The sequence below is a fragment of the Juglans regia genome, chromosome 9, assembly GCF_001411555.2.
Source record: "Juglans regia cultivar Chandler chromosome 9, Walnut 2.0, whole genome shotgun sequence".
Classification (NCBI taxonomy): Eukaryota; Viridiplantae; Streptophyta; class Magnoliopsida; order Fagales; family Juglandaceae; genus Juglans; species Juglans regia.
Window position 1 is genome coordinate 1429064 of NC_049909.1, and position 19542 is coordinate 1448605.

General features: G+C 36.3%; 2 protein-coding genes across 2 annotated transcripts; both read right to left on the reverse strand.

The window, feature by feature from the left end:
* Positions 1–478: 478 nt before the first annotated feature.
* Positions 479–1724, reverse strand: LOC109021260 (ABC transporter F family member 4-like). Its single transcript, XM_019003859.2, has 3 exons — positions 1127–1724; positions 954–1021; positions 479–870 (listed from the first exon to the last, which is right to left on the reverse strand). Exons 1-3 carry the CDS (start codon positions 1689–1691, stop codon positions 700–702), a joined length of 804 nt encoding a protein of 267 aa, XP_018859404.2. The 5' UTR covers positions 1692–1724; the 3' UTR covers positions 479–699.
* A 6408-nt stretch (positions 1725–8132) lies between these two features.
* LOC108986358 (NAC domain-containing protein 83-like) lies at positions 8133–10490 on the reverse strand. The gene is made up of 3 exons (XM_018958950.1): positions 10189–10490; positions 8615–8922; positions 8133–8459 (listed from the first exon to the last, which is right to left on the reverse strand). The coding sequence occupies exons 1-3, from the start codon at positions 10367–10369 to the stop codon at positions 8241–8243; spliced, it is 708 nt and encodes a 235-aa protein (XP_018814495.1). The 5' UTR covers positions 10370–10490; the 3' UTR covers positions 8133–8240.
* Between the last annotated feature and the right edge of the window lie 9052 nt (positions 10491–19542).

Here is a 19542-nt window from a genome sequence, read left to right on the forward strand (position 1 = left end):
TTTACCAAATTTACAAAATGGTTTAAAAAAAGAAAAGCCAATTAAAGCATCGTACGTATAGCTAGAGGCCGGCACAATCTATCGATCGGACGGACAAATGACTGATGGGAAGAGAGCTTCCAGGCTTCCGAAAAAGGTTAAGAAAAGGCAAGGGTGTAATCGGGAGAGAGGGAAATGGTCAAAAATGCGTAATCGTTTATATCAGAAACCATTCTTTTAACGCTTTAATGGAAAATTTAAATTATATGACTTATATTTTAAAAAAATTAATCAATGATATAATTGAAACTTTATAAAAATCAAGAACTTATTATTTTTAAATAATATGAGATTTCATACACCACCTACCATTATTACAATTTTTCTCACACAAATGAAACAAATCTTACGTTTAATTTGATCAATATAAACTAGTTTTTTCTTTTAAGTGAGGAGGAAAATGAAGCAAATATTGATCAGAAATCGGAAACCATTTTGATGATATGATGGTAATGAAGCTTGCATGCAAGCTATTAGTAAATAAATAAATAAAGCATAAATATCAAAACACAAAGAATAAATTTAATAATAATGTTACATTCCTATCACTATAAATATAACAGATTAAAATCGATACAGAAAAGACAACGAATTAGCCAGTAAAAGAAGCATGAAGAAATCGGAAAGGCTACATGAATGAATTTGTTCTTTCTAGGATAATCAAGCTTCTGCTTTTTCTTCAAGAAGACGGGCTCTGTCCCCACCAGTGCAACCTGGGTGGTAACACGATGCCGATATGATCAAATTCTTTACTGCTGGTCCGCCCTTACGGATGGCTCTCTTCAATCTTCTTGCTCTGTTTCCTTTCTTCTTTGTCTTTTTTTCTTGTCCCTGAACCACCTCATAATTATTACGTAATATGATTTTGGAGACAGAAAGAGAACACTACTTTAATTATTACATACACGTCGTACCTCATCAGAACAACTTTCAGCAGTACTATCACCACTGGTTGAATTTTTGTGCGTGCTGCCTTTCTTACCTGCATGCATTGTAAAATAGGTTTTTAGTGCCTGCCAAATTATATATATATATATTTGTGTTGTGTGTGTGAATGTATACGCAAGATTCAACTATATATACTCACTCTCTTCCTCGTTTTCTTCTGCTGCCTGGACGCAATATACCCTGAAACTTGGCGATCCAAGGCAAACATAGTCACCCTTTTCTTCATCTTCTTCTTCTTCTTCTTCTTCGTCTTCTTCCTCTTCCATTGTTTCGTGATCCTCCACAGCCGCAACCACTTTCTCTACAACCACCGTACTCTGTTTCTTTTCTTCTTCTTCTTCTTTACTATCTTCTTTATCATCCTGTTTTCCGGATAACCCTTCATTTTTATGCTCCTCGGGCAATTTTGTTTCTTCAGATTCCAAAGGCCCAGATGCCACAATGGACTTATCTTCTACGATCGGTGCTGGAATTGAAGATGCTATACTTTCATATGATGAAGATGAGCTCCTTCTCTCTATGTCATGTAAAGAATGAGGCCTGGAACTTTCATCCTCTTCCGCAGCATCTTTAAGGAGTTCTTTCTTGGACATGTTTTCATTTTTACGTCTCCGTACATCCTCAAACCAACGGTGTATAGCGGGGCGAATTTTAGCGGGCACTGCATCTGCTTCTGGGGTGAGCTTCGAACTCCCAGACCCCATCAATGGAGAACAAAAGTAGAAGAGATTGATTGTTTAAAAATTATAGGTTAGAGTTTTAGAAGTTTAAAATAGTATTCAGAGGCGGGTTTGCAATAAATAGCAATTTTAGAAAAAATCAAATATAGATCCATATGGTAGTCTTTTTATTACCGGTACTGTTGGAAGTTATATATTAATAGCAAAATTAGTTAGTAGGGTTTCAATTCAGCCTTTAATCACTCGTGATGACTAGAAATCTTCTACATGCCTGGATTTAGTTGTGAATGGAAAGATTCAATATTTGTTTAATTATTCATCCCGATTAACACTTCAAAGATAGTAATGCCACCGCTATATATATATATGCAGCTGTACGTGTTGATCAGGATATGCATGCTAGCTCATCTTTAACAAATTAATTGGTTAGAAGCCTTAACTTATCCGGTTGATCATATAGATAATATAGAACCCTACATGTTCGCTAAGATGGCCCGACTCATATGATAAGGATAAAGGTAGGTGGCATACTTCAGCCAAAAATATTGATTTATATTTTATAAAAGTACTATTGATATCTTCTTTATGAGTAATTTCTATATACAACTGTGAAATGCGTAAACGTCGCGTAATCGCTTTGAAACAGAGTATGGTCAATTATTAAAAAATTAATTTTTTCTTTTTATGTAGGTCATATTTTATTCAAAATTTTTTAAACGATTAGGCAATAATTGCACGAATTGTAAATATACTTTCTCCTTCTTTATATACCATTCTTATAAAGTACTGTTGGAACATATGACCCAACTTGGAGGAACTTTCCTCCTGCAGGCCCTGGAACTAAAAAATAAAAAATTTGGAGAACTTATATATTAAACACGAGGTCAGTTGATTATTTTAATTTTATTTTTTATTTTTTTTTTGTAATATAGAAGGAAAATATAAGAGAATTAACTGTTTCTATATATATCACTTATATATGTGTTTCACTTTCTTCGACGAATTATGAGGCAACGTCGAATCGATCCAAGACCAAATATTTTAACGTACGGGATGGGAATTTTGTGATGGAAAAACTGACAAAAAGTCAACAAACCATTTATGTGACGGAAGAACTCGTCTTGATCCGACTCACAGAAACTGATCAGAGTACGTACGCACCAGTCATGGCTTACTAAGGAATCATTACAAAATTATATATTTGAATGTAAACTATATATATATATATATATGATGCTTTTAGTATTAACATTCCAATGTAAAAACTGAACATTCGAATACGAATTAAGACTGGACATGAATATTCGAGCGTGAAGGATAATTTCTGCAGTTAATTAAGCTACTATACTAGGCGGCATATATAATAAGCTATCAAACAGTCGAGAATATAATATTCCCTGCAGCTGAAATCTTAACTTTGAACAAAAAAACCCTTATTATGTTAAAGGCGGTTAAACCTACCTATAAATAGTGAAGTTAACTGCATAGCTAAGGGAGTGAGTGGGAAAGAGAATTTCGATCGGTGTGTGAGAAAAACGTACGTGTGTGTGGTGCAAGGCAATTAAGCAGCTGGTGGTGAAAAGAGAGATCGAGGAGAGAATGAAAAACAAAAAAAGAAATATTTTAGCCACAAAGGGATTACACAAAAGTAATCCTGCAAACTGATGCAACTTAATGTGATTTGTCAGATTGAAAAGTTATTTTTATTGTAAAGTAAATCTCATTGATCATATGAAATCATGTCAGTTTATGAGATTACTTTTGTATAATCTCTTTGTGACTATAACAATACTTCTCAATGAAAAAGGATAGAAGAAGAAAGTGGTTGAGGAGAGAGAAAGGTAAGAGACCAGATCTAGTAAGACCAATAGAGAGTGTCACGAGTCGTGTAAAAATATGCGAAAAAAAATTGAAGAAATAGGGAAAATGAATGAAGAAGAAATACAAAAAAGAAAATGAAAAGCATCGATCATGTCTTACCGGTATAAGTGGAAAGAGTGCCAATCCTATGAACATTTTTGTAGATCATTTAATTATTTAGTACTTATTGATTTTTGTTTTGAATTCATAACTAATTGTTTAAATAATACTTTTTTCTTTTTATGTTTCATTAATTATTACTTGTCTAGTCACCTGTCTGATATTTATTCAAATAACTGAAAATTGGTATTCTGATCTTTATGTCATCATGGCTGAATTATACATAAAAAAAAAATGCTAATAATTGTTGTGCTTATGGTATTATACCTTTTATTTGGATCAAGTCTTATTTCTACATATTAAATGTCTATCTGCTCATTATACGTTGTATGTCCATTAATTATTATTAGATAAATGTTATTTGTACACTAATATCAGCTCAATGTAATTAATTTGCTCATTATAATATGCTCATTTGTTCATACAGCTAGTACTGATCACACTTTTCTTCTCATGAATTACTGAGTTGTTGGATTCACCCATACCATTAATATATATATTAGATGCCACTAGTTATGAAGAATGACTGAAGGAATGGTCCCGAAGCGCGCAGGATATGACCATGATAGAAGCCTCAATGAGATAGTGGCATATATGGGGTAGCTCATGTACGTGGAAGAATGAGCTATAGTAATGCAGTTTTTACTATTTATTGATTTCGCTTACTGGGGAGAAATAGAAAAGGAAAAAGTGGGGGATGATTTTTTTCTCCGTCGTATTATTTTTGTCAATATTGCAAATAGATTTTCAAACCCTTTTCGAGGGAGCGAGCTTCACACTTCTCTTGTGCTGCTCACTTTGAAGCGAGAACAATTACTAGGTACTCGCATAGGTCACAAGCACTCTTTCATTACGTAGGTACGGATCCTTTTTGCTCAACTAAATATGAACACTCTACACACAATAATTAATAAAAATATTTTAGATTTATTTTTAGAATATTATGATTATTCCTATATGATATTATTTGGAAAGAAACAAAAACATAACAATTATCTTCATCTTATTTTGTACACCAATTAGAAAAAATAGATTTTCACAATTTAACGTGAACATGAAGTCTAATTGTTGGGGTATATGTGGAGACAGGTTTTGGAGCTGAAAAAGTGTTTGCCGAAGTTGGCTCGACAAATCGCTCGAGCAAAGGTAAGTCAAAGAGAGTTCGCTCGAGTCCCGCTCGACACTCCGCTCGAGCCAGATGCAAACCCTAGTGTTCGCTCGACACTTTGCTCAAGCCAATGTTCATTTGGTTGTTCGCTCGAGTCGCGCTCGACACTCTGCTCGAGTGAAGTACGCAGTTTTGCCAGATTAGGGTTTCTAGCGCCACTCACTATAAATACATCATATTAGACTTGTGTTGGACGACCTTAAGTATTTTTTTAGAGAGAACAATTGTTTGTGTGAGTGCATATTGTGTGAGAGAGCAAAAAGCCCTAGAGAGTGTGAGTTGAGATTGAGTGATTGTAATCTCCTCTGGTTAATAAGATTTTTGCAGCTTTTATTTTATTTGTCATAGTTGGTGTGTATGCTTTGCATAGTATTTCACAACACTAATCACTCTTGCAATTAGGGTCTATTTGGGGAGGGGCGGGTGAAAGTTTCAAACCTAAGTAGGTAAATTAATCTACAGTGCTTGAGTATTGGAGTCTAATGAAAAAATGTAGTTGTTTACTAAGAGAATTTTAGTCACAATAGCTGAGCCAACTTTAGCTTGCATGCCTACGGTAGTTAGTCAGGTTTTCATGTTTCTTTTTGTTTTGTCACAAATTGAAAAATAACATAATATAATTCAAGATGGTTAGCTTATCAAACTGTAAGAAGAATAGCTTGACCTTTGTTATGGCCTTGTATTGATTTAAATAGAATCAAACTTAACCTTTACAACTGAGCTATCAGCTGTAGAATAATTTGCTATACATGAAAATTATACAAATGGACATTCTACAAAAACGAGCAAGAATCATGCACTACTAAGATCACGGAAGAAGTTGCCGCCGAGATCACGTAAACTTGTCTACTAATTCCCCCTCATGTTTAAGGTGGGATAGGACCAACACAGAGCTTTCTACGGTTGGGAGAAATTTTCGGATGACATATAGATTTTGTGAATATATCTGCAACTTGCTCAGTGCCAGGAAAATGAGCTAAAGAGATAAAACCCAATGCAACTTGTTCATGAAGAAAATGAACATCAATTTCAATGTGCTTCGTTCAATGCATGTGGAAAACAAGACTTTTATCAGAGAACTGATCATATTATCACATTGCAACCTAGGAGCAAGCACCTTATAGCCAAGATTAGTGAGTAGGTGCATAAACCACATGAGTTCAATTGTGGTGGCTACAAGTGCAAGGTACTCGGCTTCAACTGTGGAGCGTGAGATAGTGGCTTGCTTCTTGGCACCCCATGATGATAAATTCATTCCCATATAAATGGCAAATCTCGTGGTAGAATGACAATCAACTCTGGAACCAGCCCAGTCAGCATTACAATAGCCAGATAGAGCAGAAATAGGACTCTGAACAAAATGCAAACCAAGGTTGAGAGTGCCCTTGAGGTACTGAAATATTATTTTAATAGCAATGAGATGGAGCTCATGAGGAGCTTGCATAAATTGATAGACAAAGTGGACAACATATGCTATGTCTAGTTTGGTAAGTGTCAGATACTGAAGAGAGCTAACCATCTACCTATATATAGTGGGGTCAAGGAGAAGAGAACCCTCCATAGCAGAGACTTGTACTCTAGAGGCTAACGACGTTGAGACAGGTTTTGCACCATCCACACCAAACTTTTGAAGAAGAGATAATAGGTAGCGAGACTGAGTGAGGGTAAGGGTTTTTGCATCATGGACAACTTGAACTCCAAGAAAATAATGTAAGTCTCCAAGGTCTTTCATATGGAAGACAGTAGATAAATGAGAAATAAATCTTTGAATAGCAAAAGTGGAGTTGCCAGTGAGTATTATATCATCCACGTAGATGAGCAATAGAAGAAAGTCAAACCCTTGTATTCGAAAGAAAATATAAGTTTCATACGGACACTTGCTAAACCCCACTTTATGAATATAGATGTTGAATTTCAAGTACCAGGCCCGAGGGGCTTGTTTCAAGCCATACAAAGCTTTATGGAGTAGACAAACTTGGTTGGAGCGAGCAAGATCTTCAAAACTAGGGGTTGAGTGAGAAAAACTCTTTCTTGAAGGTCTCCATGCAAGAAGGCATTACTAATATCAAGTTGTTTCAAAGCCAATCCTGAGATAAAAATGATTTTGATGAGAGTTGAGGTTTCAAATTCTGCAGGCTTAATGAAATGAGATTTTGGGAATATAAAGTTTTGGATTTTGCAGACTTTACGATTGATTTTGATGAGAGTTAAGGTATTAGATTTTAGTATATGAGTTGGTCGATTGAGGTTGTAGATTTTGCAGACCTTGATAAATGGCATTTATGAGATTTATTGTTTTAGATTCCACAGACTTTAAGAAGTGATCTCGATAAGGTTTGAGGTTTGGATTATGTAGATTTTAATAAATAATTCATTTGATATTTAAGGTTATACATTCTGCGGACTTGAGGTGAACTATTTTTATAAGATTAGTGGATTTAGATTTTGCAAACTATGGTTTATCAGATTAAAAGTTGTAGAAACCAGAGACTTTGATACGTGATTTTGATTAAGCTTGAGGTTATTGATTATGTAGATTTTAATACCTACGTTTGATTGAATCTTAGGTTATAAATTATGCAGGCCATAAGCACTATTATTTTTAGACTTGGATATAGACAATGCAGATTTTTTTACAAATGCTTATTATCGGATCTAAAGATATATATAGGTATAGCAAACTATTGGAAATAATATCTTTAATTATTTGATGGTGTAGAATGTTATCAACTTAGTTTGGAGTAGGATTATATCTGAGTCAAGACTTCAGTTGTGATTCTAGCGGACTGTGGCAGTGATTGATCACATTGATTTTGGTTGCCGCTATAACAAATACTAGTTAGAAATGAGGTGATCGGCATTCAAGTCTAGCTTGTAGGGTTGAAAGTTATAGGTGCATTATTTTTGTTGGGGATGGTTTCGGATCTTTTGGAGCACGCTGGTTATTTTAGATGAAATGCGTGGAATTTCGATTGGACAGGTACAGCTTGGATAAAGTTTGGAACCTTTGCCATAAAGCTGAGCATTAATATATTTATATGTCGGCATGTGTAGGAGTTGACGAAACGGTTTGAGCTCTCTTCGCCTCCTATGCTTTAGTTTCTGCTACCCTTGATATTCAGTACTCTAAGTGATGTCGGCTTGAGAATATCAAGGGCAGACAGTGAAGGCAACCGCCACCCGCCTTGATATTCACCCTAATTGATGCCGGCCCTTGAAATTAAGTACTAGATTTTATGGATTTTTTTTTCTTCAATAAAATATACTTTTTGTAATTAATTAATATATATATATATATATTATATAGCATTGACAAATCAAGATTAGTGAAAAATAGTGCACTGTCTTCTGCATGATAAATCTACTCTCACACTTGAATATTTAGAGATCAATTCCTGGTGATCAGCGAGTCACGAGTCATGATACTACTGGGATCTCGAAGATGACGAAGAACTTGAAGAAACAGTAGTTTGGGTACCTAAATGATCAGTAGTACTTGAAGAAACAGTAGTACCGAAATTCTCGACTTTGTCGTCCGATGTGGCCTCATTAATAACCGCGTCATTGATTTCCATACCAATTCCTTTCTTCGAAAATATACGACAGAGAACCCAATTTTCCACTTGATCTAAATTATTAGGATTCTGCATGAAATTAAACCCAATTTTATTAGTTTGGCATGCGCCACAAACATGTATGTACGTACGTACGTACGTGACGAGAGATCAGAATATTGTAAGTACTGCATGCAGCTATATATTAATTATTGGTACGAATTAGAAGTAATATTATTACTCACTTGGGTAATTGAGTTGTCATATTGTAGCTGCTCTTCATGTGATAGAATGCAAGCTGTAGTTCCTGCATCGACAAGACGGTATTCATGCATAATCCAATCACTTTTAAATCCTTGGGAAGGCTTCCCTCTGTAGAAAACCAGTGTCTTTTTCATCCCCATTACACTATCCCTTTTAGAAGACATGATTTTTTTGTCGGAGCCGGTTGCCTTCCAATAACCAGAGTTAGTTGTTCTCTTGGTTCGGTTCGAGTTTTGATACTTTGCTTCCTTGTGGCTGAAAAAGTACATCTCTTGCTCCAAAGTACCACCTACGTATGCATATTATATATATAATATATATATATATATATATATATTATACTGATCAGTAAAGTTAAAATTATCGTGCATGCATGTTGGTGTGCCACTTTTATTTTAGCAATTAAGAAAATGATCAGCTAAAGCAACCAATTAAAGTTTATGAAAAAGAAGAAGGAAGAAAGGGGAAATGGTGCTGCATGCACTGCTACTGCTACGACTAAGTTGGCCAGGTCAATGTAGAAAATGATCAGCTACTGTCGTTGCGAATATTGTGTCAATTATTTTTCCTATCTCTCTGTATTACTCTAACACCGTGTATATGCAGCATATTAAAGGGTGGAACACTTGGTGATAAGCAGTGGCACTTATATTGATATGCAGAGGCGAGAACATGTGCTTCACAAGTGAGCAACCTTTGGCCTTCTGACTCTTGGTATAACAGCCGCTTGATCAAAGACACGTGCTGCCATCTCTTGAGTACATATATATATATGCCTCTTAGCCGTGTTAGGGTTATGGGATTTTTACACTTTGAGCAACTTGTTTCTGCCGTTTTCGAGTGAGACAGAGAGAGTTTTGTACATAAGAGAGATAAGCTAGGGTTTTACTGAGGGAGAAAATGAAAGCTGTGTTGAGGCTTGTATTTGGATCAGTATTAGCTTGATATGTGTATATATATTGGCTTTTGAAGATTGCTCAATAAAAAATGATTTGATCTGAGGCTGTTCCTGCCGTGGATGTAGGCCATTAGGGCCGAACCACGTAATCTCTGTTTGTATTTCTTATTCTTTATTCTTTTAATATTTCTTATTGATTTACTTCTTCTTGTTGTTATTCTTGATATTTTTATCTCTTATTCTTGAGATTTCTTGACTGGGTTTGTTTCGAAGTTACTGAGTTCCTTTTAAGACAAAAGGGACTCAGCTTGTGTTTATCACAGTCGCGATGCTTTCGCTGCTAGAATTATAGATGTACTCCAGGAGGCCGCGCGCAGTGAGAGGTAGGCTCCAGGCAAGCTTACGAATGAATGCAGTTAAGTGAATTATCATTTCTAAAATGCTTTTTATTGGTGCTTAACGGGTTTGTACGTTTGAACTTAAATGCATGCATGCTTATGAATCAACAGCAGTAATAGCTGAGAGATTAAAGATTATCAAAACTGATATTAATATATATATATATATATATATATATAGAGAGAGAGAGAGAGAGAGAGAGAGAGAGAGAGAGAGAGCATATATATAAGCGCAGTTGGGTTTGTGAAGAAGAACTACCAGGCAAATCCCAAGGATCGTACTCCCAGACTTTGATGTGATCAGGAATGATTGAGGCAGGCAAGGGGCATGAGAAGACCTTGCTTTTTAAGTAATGGAAGACCAGCTCTTCGTCTGTCGGCTGGAACCGGAAACCAGGAGGCAGTCTGGAACCATTCCGAGCAAACTTCAACTTGTCCATGGAAATTAATTAAAACGGCCTCTTCTAATTTACTTCAGTTCTTTCCTACGTACTGCATGCCAACCCATTTTCAGATTTTATAGTAGTGCTCCATCATGAGGGAAACAGATTCATGCATGCATGCGTTGTAGAACTAGAAAAGAGAGAGGGTTCCTTCTTATGAAAGAGAGGGTTCCTTCTTATGAAAAGTAAGCATTAGCTTTGAGTTAAGAATGGATGGCTGACTCATAAAGGTTAGTTTGCGCTGCATAATTTCAACCCCACGATCAAGCAAGCGTTTTACAGGCCATACTTTCTCCCTTATTGACGAACTCTTAGAAACCGATGAGTCATTCTTACATCGGTACTTTCCTTCGTTGTGAAGATGTTGCTTGATCTATATCTTTTCAATGTAACCGATTCTTTTTCTTTTTCAAGCAACTCGTGTATATATTATTAATATTGGGAAAAGGGATGTAGTGAGGCCCAACAAAAACTCCTTTACAATTATTTTTAGAAACCAAATAAAAAAATAGAGAAAAATGAATGCTACGTTTCTGGGTTTCCTTGGCTGATCAAATATAACTAAGGAAGCCCTAATATATATATATATATATATATATATATATATATATATATATATATATAAGGAAAGGGCCGCTACAAGGGAAGTTAATTCAATGGTCTAAAATATACTTTGTTTTGATTTGCGCGATGCTCGATCCATAAAGGCAGACCGGTTGCTTTGGTAGGTTAATTTAGATATCACATTCGATAGATCCCACGGCCACTCTTTTGCTTGATTGAAGGCATGAAAATAAAAATACAATAAAAATGCAGATCCTATAAACCAGGGAAGGTGGGACCAGAGGGAGGAAGATACATGGCTTCCCTCCCATAAGAATATATATAAGATAAGGAGAAACAGGGTACGTTTGGAAATATTTATTTTCATCTTATCGTATCTCATTTTATCTCATCTCATTTTATTATATTTTCTTTCCAAATATCATTCAAATATAACCAATTTCAAACTAATCATTACAATTTTTTCAAACTTCTAAAAGAAAAATAAAAAACAATTCAACTTTTTCAAATCTCAATACAAAAATTATATTAAAAATTTATATTCTAATAATATTTTAACTTTATAATAAATTTTATTCAATTTTTTCCCTCTCATTTCTCAAAAACCAATAAATATTTACAAAAACTCTATGTGCAGTCACTTTTGCGTACTCCCATTAATATGATTGGCTGTGCCATCTTTTTAATATAAAATAACTATTTTGGCCAATCACATCAATGGAGTATGCAAAGAGTACACAAAAGTGACTGTATGTAGCAGAACTTAAATATTTAACGCAAACTATCTCACTACTAGTCACAAGCCATCTTACTACTATTTACAAAATTATTATCTCATCTCATTCCCCAAGCATCCCTTAAGCTAGGTAGTTAGAGACGCTTTTTGTGCTCATAATAAAAAATTAAGTTGAGAAGGAGATTTTTGCGAGAATCCATGATGACAAGGTCATCTCCACTGATAACCTTTTATATGGGGTGATCATTACTCAGTTGCTGCTGCATCGACAAATAGTGCCCCAAGCTGAGGAGTGGTTGGCCGAGTAGAAAAACTCGTTCGACATGACATCCCAAAGGTGCAACTATCCTTAAACAAGTGAAGGTGCATGCTCGGCATGAGGTAAGACCTACACCAAATCTTGTGCCACTGACCCAGATTGAGGCTGGTGTTGCTCCCTATAGCCGGAGACCTAGTGGAGAGCTGCTAGTTGGCACTACGGGGGACGCATGCCTTGCTTGGGTCGATACGATGCTATTAGATCGAGATTAATGCACACATTGGCCAATAATTTGATGCACAGGTTGGGCCTCTCTGGGCATTGTTAGAGAACAAGATATCCACAATTGGCCGTCGTTTAGATATCCTAAACAATAAAATCAATACATTGGGGAATGAATTTCATGCTTATTTAAGCAACAACTACTGAGTTGTACCGACTAATTTTTGGCTTTTTTATATATATGGTTATGTCTTTTTTATGTTTTGCTCTTTAATGTAATTAACAATATCAATTAATATATTTTTTTGTTTATGTATTTTGTTCATCTATAAATTTTTTATTTTAATTTCCTTCCAATACTATGTTCCTTCTTTTGGTCTTACAACATATTTGGATATTTAAATTTTTAAATTTCAAACCACGATCATACATTCGAACATTAAACACATACATTCTCACAATAGTGCATATCGTTTGCACTAGAATAAATTATGTGCGCATAATAGATCAGGTAGGTTTACATGTCTCTCATTATGTCCAAACGTAATTCATCTAAACAATATAAATATAATTTTAAAAAATTACGTTCTCACATAAATCCATTAACGTTTTAATAAACTCCAACATTATTCGTATGTATAAATATACATTTGAAATTGAAATTATACTCAAATAAACAAGTATGTTTGATGTCAAAACATTAATACATCAATGTATGTGGGGAGTGCTAGAAAATTATATGCAAGGAAGGGCAACCTTGCTTTTTTTAGACAATTGAATAATCTCTCTTTCATGTTTTCTCTCTTCATATTTCCGGCGCTTCTCGCTAGGAATAATCGTTAAATTTCTTTACCTCTTTTCATCGTTATTTCTCTTCTTTTCTTCTTCTACTTTTTGTTGTTAGTTCATTTTGATTCACGAGTTGTGTGGTTGGAGGTGGTATTCGTTGGAGTGCAGGTTTTGTGGAAGCTAAATCTTTAGTGTTTAGAAGGAAGGGGGTAATATTTATAGTATTGTTGAAAAGTGCAAGAAATATATTAAGGTTCTCTTCCTTAGTGGTGATGCAGTGGTTTGGATGGTTAAGGTGGTTGAGGATTGTCTAAGTTTTTTGGGTAAAAACTCTTTTTTTCAGACCAGAAGGGAGGGTAATAAAGTCTTTCTAATCCAACTCTCTCATAATTCTTTTGGAAGATTTGTTAAAGTGATTGAGCTGGGTGAGGGTAAGGGGAAAGGAATTATTGTAGTTCTTGAAGGGAGATATGGTAGTGGCTGGTCTAGTTTTGTGAACAAGGCACGTGAGATTGTTGGGTCTAGACCTTCTATTTTAGTTCAAGAAAACAGAGATTCTTTTGGAGAGAAGAGGGAGAAAAGTTCCAAAGAAACTCCTTACTTAGTTGATGCTAAGAAATCTGCAGTTGTTGATGTTCGTATGAAAAGTAGGAGTGATTTAGTTGAATCTTCAGAAAGAAACAAGAAGGAGGTCTTGAAGGAGATGAACAGTCGTAGGATCTCTTCAGTAGAGGGTGACGGTTGGAGTTCTGAGATGTGGAGAAAAGTGGGGGAAGTCGAGGGGTCTCTCTGGCACATACAGCCGAAATTAATGAGTTGGAAAAATAAAATTGGCTCTTTATTATTTCTGTAGATTTGGGTCTCTTGATGGACTTGGGTCCTGTGAAGTGTGGGCCTAAGGCTTATAAGCCTTCTAAGAGCAAGTTTGTTGGGCCAATTAGAGGCCCAAATGGTAAGTCCACAGAGACTGAGGTAGTTTATCGGCAGAAAGGGGTTGGGCTTCGCCCTTCACCTACGGTGGCTTCCCATGTTCAGGAGTCTAGACCACCACCTCAATCAAGGTCTTCGGTGAGGTGAGAACCAACGGGGGCCATTCTGGTGGAGTGTTCTGCGGTGGTGAACTGTGTGATAGGAGGGAAAAAGGTAAGGAAGGGGTTGTTGCTAGTTTTTCATGAAGCCCAAAATCATTTCTTGGAATGTTCGGGGTTTAAATGATTATAGGAAGCATTTAAGGTTGAAATATTAGTTGCGTCAATGGATGGTCGATATTATCTGCCTTCAAGAAACCAAGTTGAAATCTATAAATCAAGCCATTGTTCAGAGTTTGTGAAATTGTTATAGTGTAGGCTAGGTAAAGCTGGTCTCTAATGGGGCCTTGAGTGGTATCATAATTTTGTGGAATAGGAGGGTGGTGGAGTTGGTGGAACACTTTGTTGGGAAATTTTTGGTGGCATGTCATTTTAAGAATCTTGGGGATAGGTTTGAGTGGGCATTTGATGGGGTCTACGGCCCAAATGTGGATAGAAGGAGGATTCATTTATGGGATGAAATGTCGTGTGTTTATAGTTGGTGGAATTTACCTTGGTGTTTTGGAGGGATTTTAATCTTACTCGGTTTCCTAATGAGAGGTCGGGGGATTCTTATTTTTCAAGTGCTATGGCTTCTTTTTCAGATTTAATTTTTTATTTAAATCTGATATATTTGCCTTTGGTGGCAGGAGAGTAGTCTTGGTCTAATGGCAGATCTTCTTCTAGGTTGGATAGGTTTCTAGTCTCGTCTTCTTGGGAAGCACACTTTTTTGGTTTGAAGCAAAAAGTTTTGTCAAGACTATGTTCCGATCACTTTCCCATTATGTTGGATTGCGGAGGAATTGTGAGTAGAAGAAGTTATTTTAAACTTGAGAATATGTGGTTAAAGGTTGAAGGTTTTGGAAAAAAGGTTAGAGGTTGGTGGTGTTCCCATAATGTCTCTAGCACTCCTAGTTTTGTTTTGTCTTAAAAGTTGAAATTGCTTAAGATAGATTTGATGAGATGGAATAAAAAGGAGTTTGGTTTGTTGGATACCAAGAGGAAGCGGCTTATGGAGGAAATGCAATCTTTGGAAGAGAAGGAAGTGCAAGGTTCGTTATCGAAAGAGGATAGAATCAAGAAATTAGGGGTGGTTTCTGAATTGGAAAATTTAGCCTTAATAGAAGAGATTTCATGGAGGCAAAAATCGAGAGTGTTGTGGCTGAAGGAGGGGGATAGGTGTTCCAAATTTTTTCATCAAATGGAAAACTCTCATAGAAGATATAATGTGATTGAGGTCTTTCATGACGGGGACAGGTTGATTACGGATCAAGAAGATGTTAAGGCCCACATTGTGAATTTTTATGAGCAGTTGTTTTCAGAAAAGTTTTCTTGGAGACCAAAACTAGACAGCCTTGCTTTTGACTCTATAGAGCAGTTGGATACTAAGTGGTTGGAAATAGAGTTTGAAGAAGAAGAAATTCTAGATGTGGTAAAACGTATGGACAAGGATAAGGCTTCGGGTCATGATGGGTTCACTTTGGCATTTTTTCAAGATTGTTGGGATGTTGTTAGAGATGATATCATGAAGGTGTTTGCCGAGTTTCACTCATATATGAGGTTTGAGAAGAGCTTGAAAGCTACTTTCATTACTCTTATTCCAAAGAAAGCAGGGGCTGTGGAGATTAGGGACTTTAGGCCTATTAGTTTGGTGAATGGAATTTATAAAATTATCTCTAAGGTGCTGGCAAATCGTTTGAGTAGAGTGATGGAGAGGATAATTTCACCATCTCAAAATGCTTTTGCGAGGGGTAGGCAGATTTTAGGTTCTGTTTTAATTGCTAGTGAATGTTTGGAGAGTAGATTGAAGGTGGAGAAAGCTGGGATTTTCTTGATTATTTATTGAGGAGATTTGGTTTTGTTGTTAAATGGTGCTCGTGGATTAGGCATTGTGTTTCGACTTCAAAATCTTCTATTTTGGTGAATGGAGAACCGACTGGTTTCTTTTGTAGTTCTCACGGTTTGAGGCAAGGCGATCCCATTTTTCCCTTTCTTTTTGTTATGATTATGAACGCTTTGAGTAGAATGATTGAGAAGGCTGTGGAGGGTAATTTTTTGTCTAGTTTTGTGGTGGGTAATGAGAGTAGGAATAGTTTAAAGATCTCTCATTTGTTATTTGCTTATGACACCTTGATTTTTAGTGAGCCTGATTCGAATAATATTCGTGCTTTAAGAGCACTTTTATTGTGTTTTGAAGCTGCTTCGAGGTTAAGAGTTAATTTATCGAAGTCTGAAATTGTTCTTGTGTGTAATGTTCACAATTTATCAAACTTGGCTAATTTACTGGGGTTCAGAATTTCTTCTATGCCTTTGAGGTATCTTGGGCTTCCTTTGGGAGTCTCTTTTAAAGTTGTCAACATATGGGTGAGGGTGATTGAAAAAATTGAAAAGAGGTTAGCGGGGTTGGAAGAGGATCTACTTGTCTAAGGGGGGAAGACTAACTCTTATAAAGAGCACTTTGTCCAACCTGTCCACCTATATCCTCTCTCTTTTTTCCTCTTTCGGCAAGAGTTGAAAAGAGGATTGGGAGTTTATTTTGAAATTTCTTATGGGGGAGGCAATGGAGAGGATAAGACATTTCACTTGGTTAGTTGGAAGAAGGTTTGTCAACCACTGGATCGTGGTGGTTTGGAGATTAAAGATTTAAGGGTTTTTAATAGAGCTTTACTTGGGAAATGGTTTTAGAGATATCAATTGGAGAGTAAAGCCCTTTGGAAAAATGTGATAGAAGTGAAATATGGAAGTTTGTGGGGAGGTTGGTGTACTAATGAGCTAGTGGAGCTTATGGGGTTAGTTTGTAGAAATTTATTAGAAAATGATGGGATTCCTTCTCCAATAATTTGAGATTGAAGGTAGGAGATGGAAAGAGGATTCTCTTTTGGCACGATCTGTGGTGTGGGGATACTGCTCTCAAGCTAAAATTTCCTACCCTTTTCAGAATTGCTAGGGATCATAATGCAACTATTTATGATTCTTACTGCAATAGTAACAACAAGGTTGAATGGAATATCATTTTTACAAGGGACATTAATGACTGGGAAGTGGATAAAGTTAAGATTATGCTAGTTAATCTCTATAGTTCAATGTTGGTGCTTGAAAGAGAGGATAGCATGGTGTGAATTCTTGCTAGAAATGCTAAGTTTTCTGCCTCAACTTATTACAGAATTTTGTCAAGCCTCAGAGCATTAGCAATGGCCTAGCCAAATCCAAGTCTAAATTTTAGACTTTATTGAGTTAAAATCACTACATTAAACTAGCCAAAGCCATATTTTCCTAACTTTCAACTACAGTGAATTCACCTCCCTCATCATTGTTGGCGAGCGACTGTTGAAAGATCAAATGTTTATTTTATTGTTTCGCTCAACCACCCCTCTCTCTTTCCCTCGTATTTTCTTTTCTTCAGAAACTCTTCTCTCAATTTTCTTTTTTCTGAAACTCTTCTCTTCTTCTCTCTGTTTCCCTTTTGTCTGAAACTCCTCTCCCTCTTCTCTTCTTTTTCTCTCTTCCAAGATCGATTGTCTCTCCATTCCTGGGTCGATCTTCCACGGTTGTGCGATTTCCTCTCTTTCTCTCTCTCGGTTTGGCTCAAGAAGGCAACACTCTCTCTTGGTTTGGGTTTTTCCACTACCGAAGTTTTATTTGGGTAAGCTTTTTATTGAGTATTTTGATAATGAAATGGGTATGATTTTGAAGAATGCGACACTCTCTCTCAGTTTGGGTTCTTCTTGTTATTATCATTTGCTGGGTTACAAAATAAAAACAGAGGGGCATTGAGAAATTGATCTGTGGCCTCTTTACTCTGCTAAGGTTACTGGATAACAACAAATTTTCCTGAGAAAGTGGAGGAAAGTGATCTGTTTGGATGCGTAAAAGGTGGAGGAAAATAGAGATGGAATGGAAAGTTAGGAAATTTTAATTAGTAGAAACATCTAGGGCTTTATCTTCTCAACTCTCTCCATTGAAGTTTTCTTGGCATTCCCATATTTTGTTTTATTTTTTTTCTGTTTTTGGAGAAGACGGCCGCAGTGGTGGCGATAACGATGAGGAGAAGGAGTTCGGGCCTATATTGAAGTTTGAGGAGGTGATGAAGGAGACGAAGGCTCGAGGGGTTGAGCTTCCTTCAGATATGTTGGAGGCCGCCAAGACGACTGGAATTCGGCAACGGCTTCTTGAGCGGTATTTGGATTTGCAGGTGCATGTGCGATTAAAGAAAGATTGGGATCTTGATATGTTTTGAGGCTCTATGATAAAGATTTGTTGATTGAATGGAAGAAACAATATGTAGATTGAATCCAGATGGTTTACGCATTATAGTTTGTAAAATTGTAAATTGTAGACAATTGTAGAATTGTTTATAGTTTGTAAAATTGTTTATGCATTAACCCACATTAGAACATTAATCAGTCAGTTGGTGTGTCATCTCAAGTAGTTCTGTGGTCTGATTCTGTTTTTGTGGCATGTGCATACTAGTGCTTGATTGGTGTTTAAGACCGTAAGCAGTCAGATTGAATAAGTGCATATTTTAGGGTCTTGGAGTTGTTTTCAAGTTTATCGTGTTAATGTAATGAAGAAACTCTTATTGTTGATCTGGTGTTATGCAGATAGTCATAGATTCCTGTTGTGCAACATTTGCGAAGGTTTAGAAAAGAGGGAGGGATTTTTTGTCAGAGTTTGAGTTGATTGCTGCAGATCTTTTCGTTGGTGTGGTTGTAGATATTGCTTTGGTTGGTTTGTTAGCACCTTATGTTCGATTTGGCAAGCCATCCACATCAAGAGGTTTATTTGGATGCATACAACATGCTTGTGATGCTCTTCCTAGCAGGTTTTATTGTATACTGACACTGTGAAGTTTTCCATTTTATGAGATCCAACTAAAGTTTAATTCTTTAGTAATATTCTGGACTTGTATGTTGAAACTAGGAGATATTCTCCTTGCTCCTTCCTCCTTGCTCCTTGTTGGTGTGGGCTGGATAAGTTTATACTAGATCAGTGATTGTTTAGTATATATAAAGTGCAACCAGTTTAGTTTGATATAGCCAAAGGTTAATGCTATAAAGAAAACTTGAAGTTCTAGCCAAAATTTGGACTTGACAATGGCAAGGTCATTGCCAATGCTCTTAGTAGTTGTGTTTTTCCTTAGAAAAGTATTTGGAAAGTGAAAGTTCCCTCTAAGGTAGCTTTTTTCTGTTGGCGGCATCTTTGGGTAAAGTATTGACTACTGATAATCTTGAAAGGAGAGGTTTGTTTATTGTTGATTGGTGTGTTATGTGTAAAAGGGTCGGAGAATTAGTAAATCACCTTTTTCTTCACTGCGAAGTGACAATAATCTTGTGGAATGAGGTCTTGAGTTGGACAGGATTACATTGGGTAATGCCTAGAGATGTGGTGGATCTGTTGGTAGGGTGGAAGGGTTTGAAGGGCTGTAAGAAGGCAGCGAAAGTTTGGAAGATGATTCCTCTTTGTCTTATGTGGTGCATTTGGCTTGGAAGAAATGAGAGATACTTCAAAGATAAAGAACACTCATTGGGAGAGC

Excerpts from the sequence above, each read along its gene's own strand:
- LOC109021260 (XM_019003859.2), bottom strand. The coding sequence starts at position 1,691 with ATGGGGTCTGGGAGTTCGAAGCTCACCCCAGAAGCAGATGCAGTGCCC. Across the intron at positions 1,022-1,126 it reads AGAAGAAAACGAGGAAGAGA|GTAAGAAAGGCAGCACGCAC; the intron begins GTGAGTATATAT and ends CAATGCATGCAG. Across the intron at positions 871-953 it reads CTGAAAGTTGTTCTGATGAG|GGACAAGAAAAAAAGACAAA; the intron begins GTACGACGTGTA and ends GAGGTGGTTCAG.
- LOC108986358 (XM_018958950.1), bottom strand. The coding sequence starts at position 10,369 with ATGGACAAGTTGAAGTTTGCTCGGAATGGTTCCAGACTGCCTCCTGGT. Across the intron at positions 8,923-10,188 it reads CGATCCTTGGGATTTGCCTG|GTGGTACTTTGGAGCAAGAG; the intron begins GTAGTTCTTCTT and ends ATGCATACGTAG. Across the intron at positions 8,460-8,614 it reads ATGACAACTCAATTACCCAA|AATCCTAATAATTTAGATCA; the intron begins GTGAGTAATAAT and ends AATTTCATGCAG.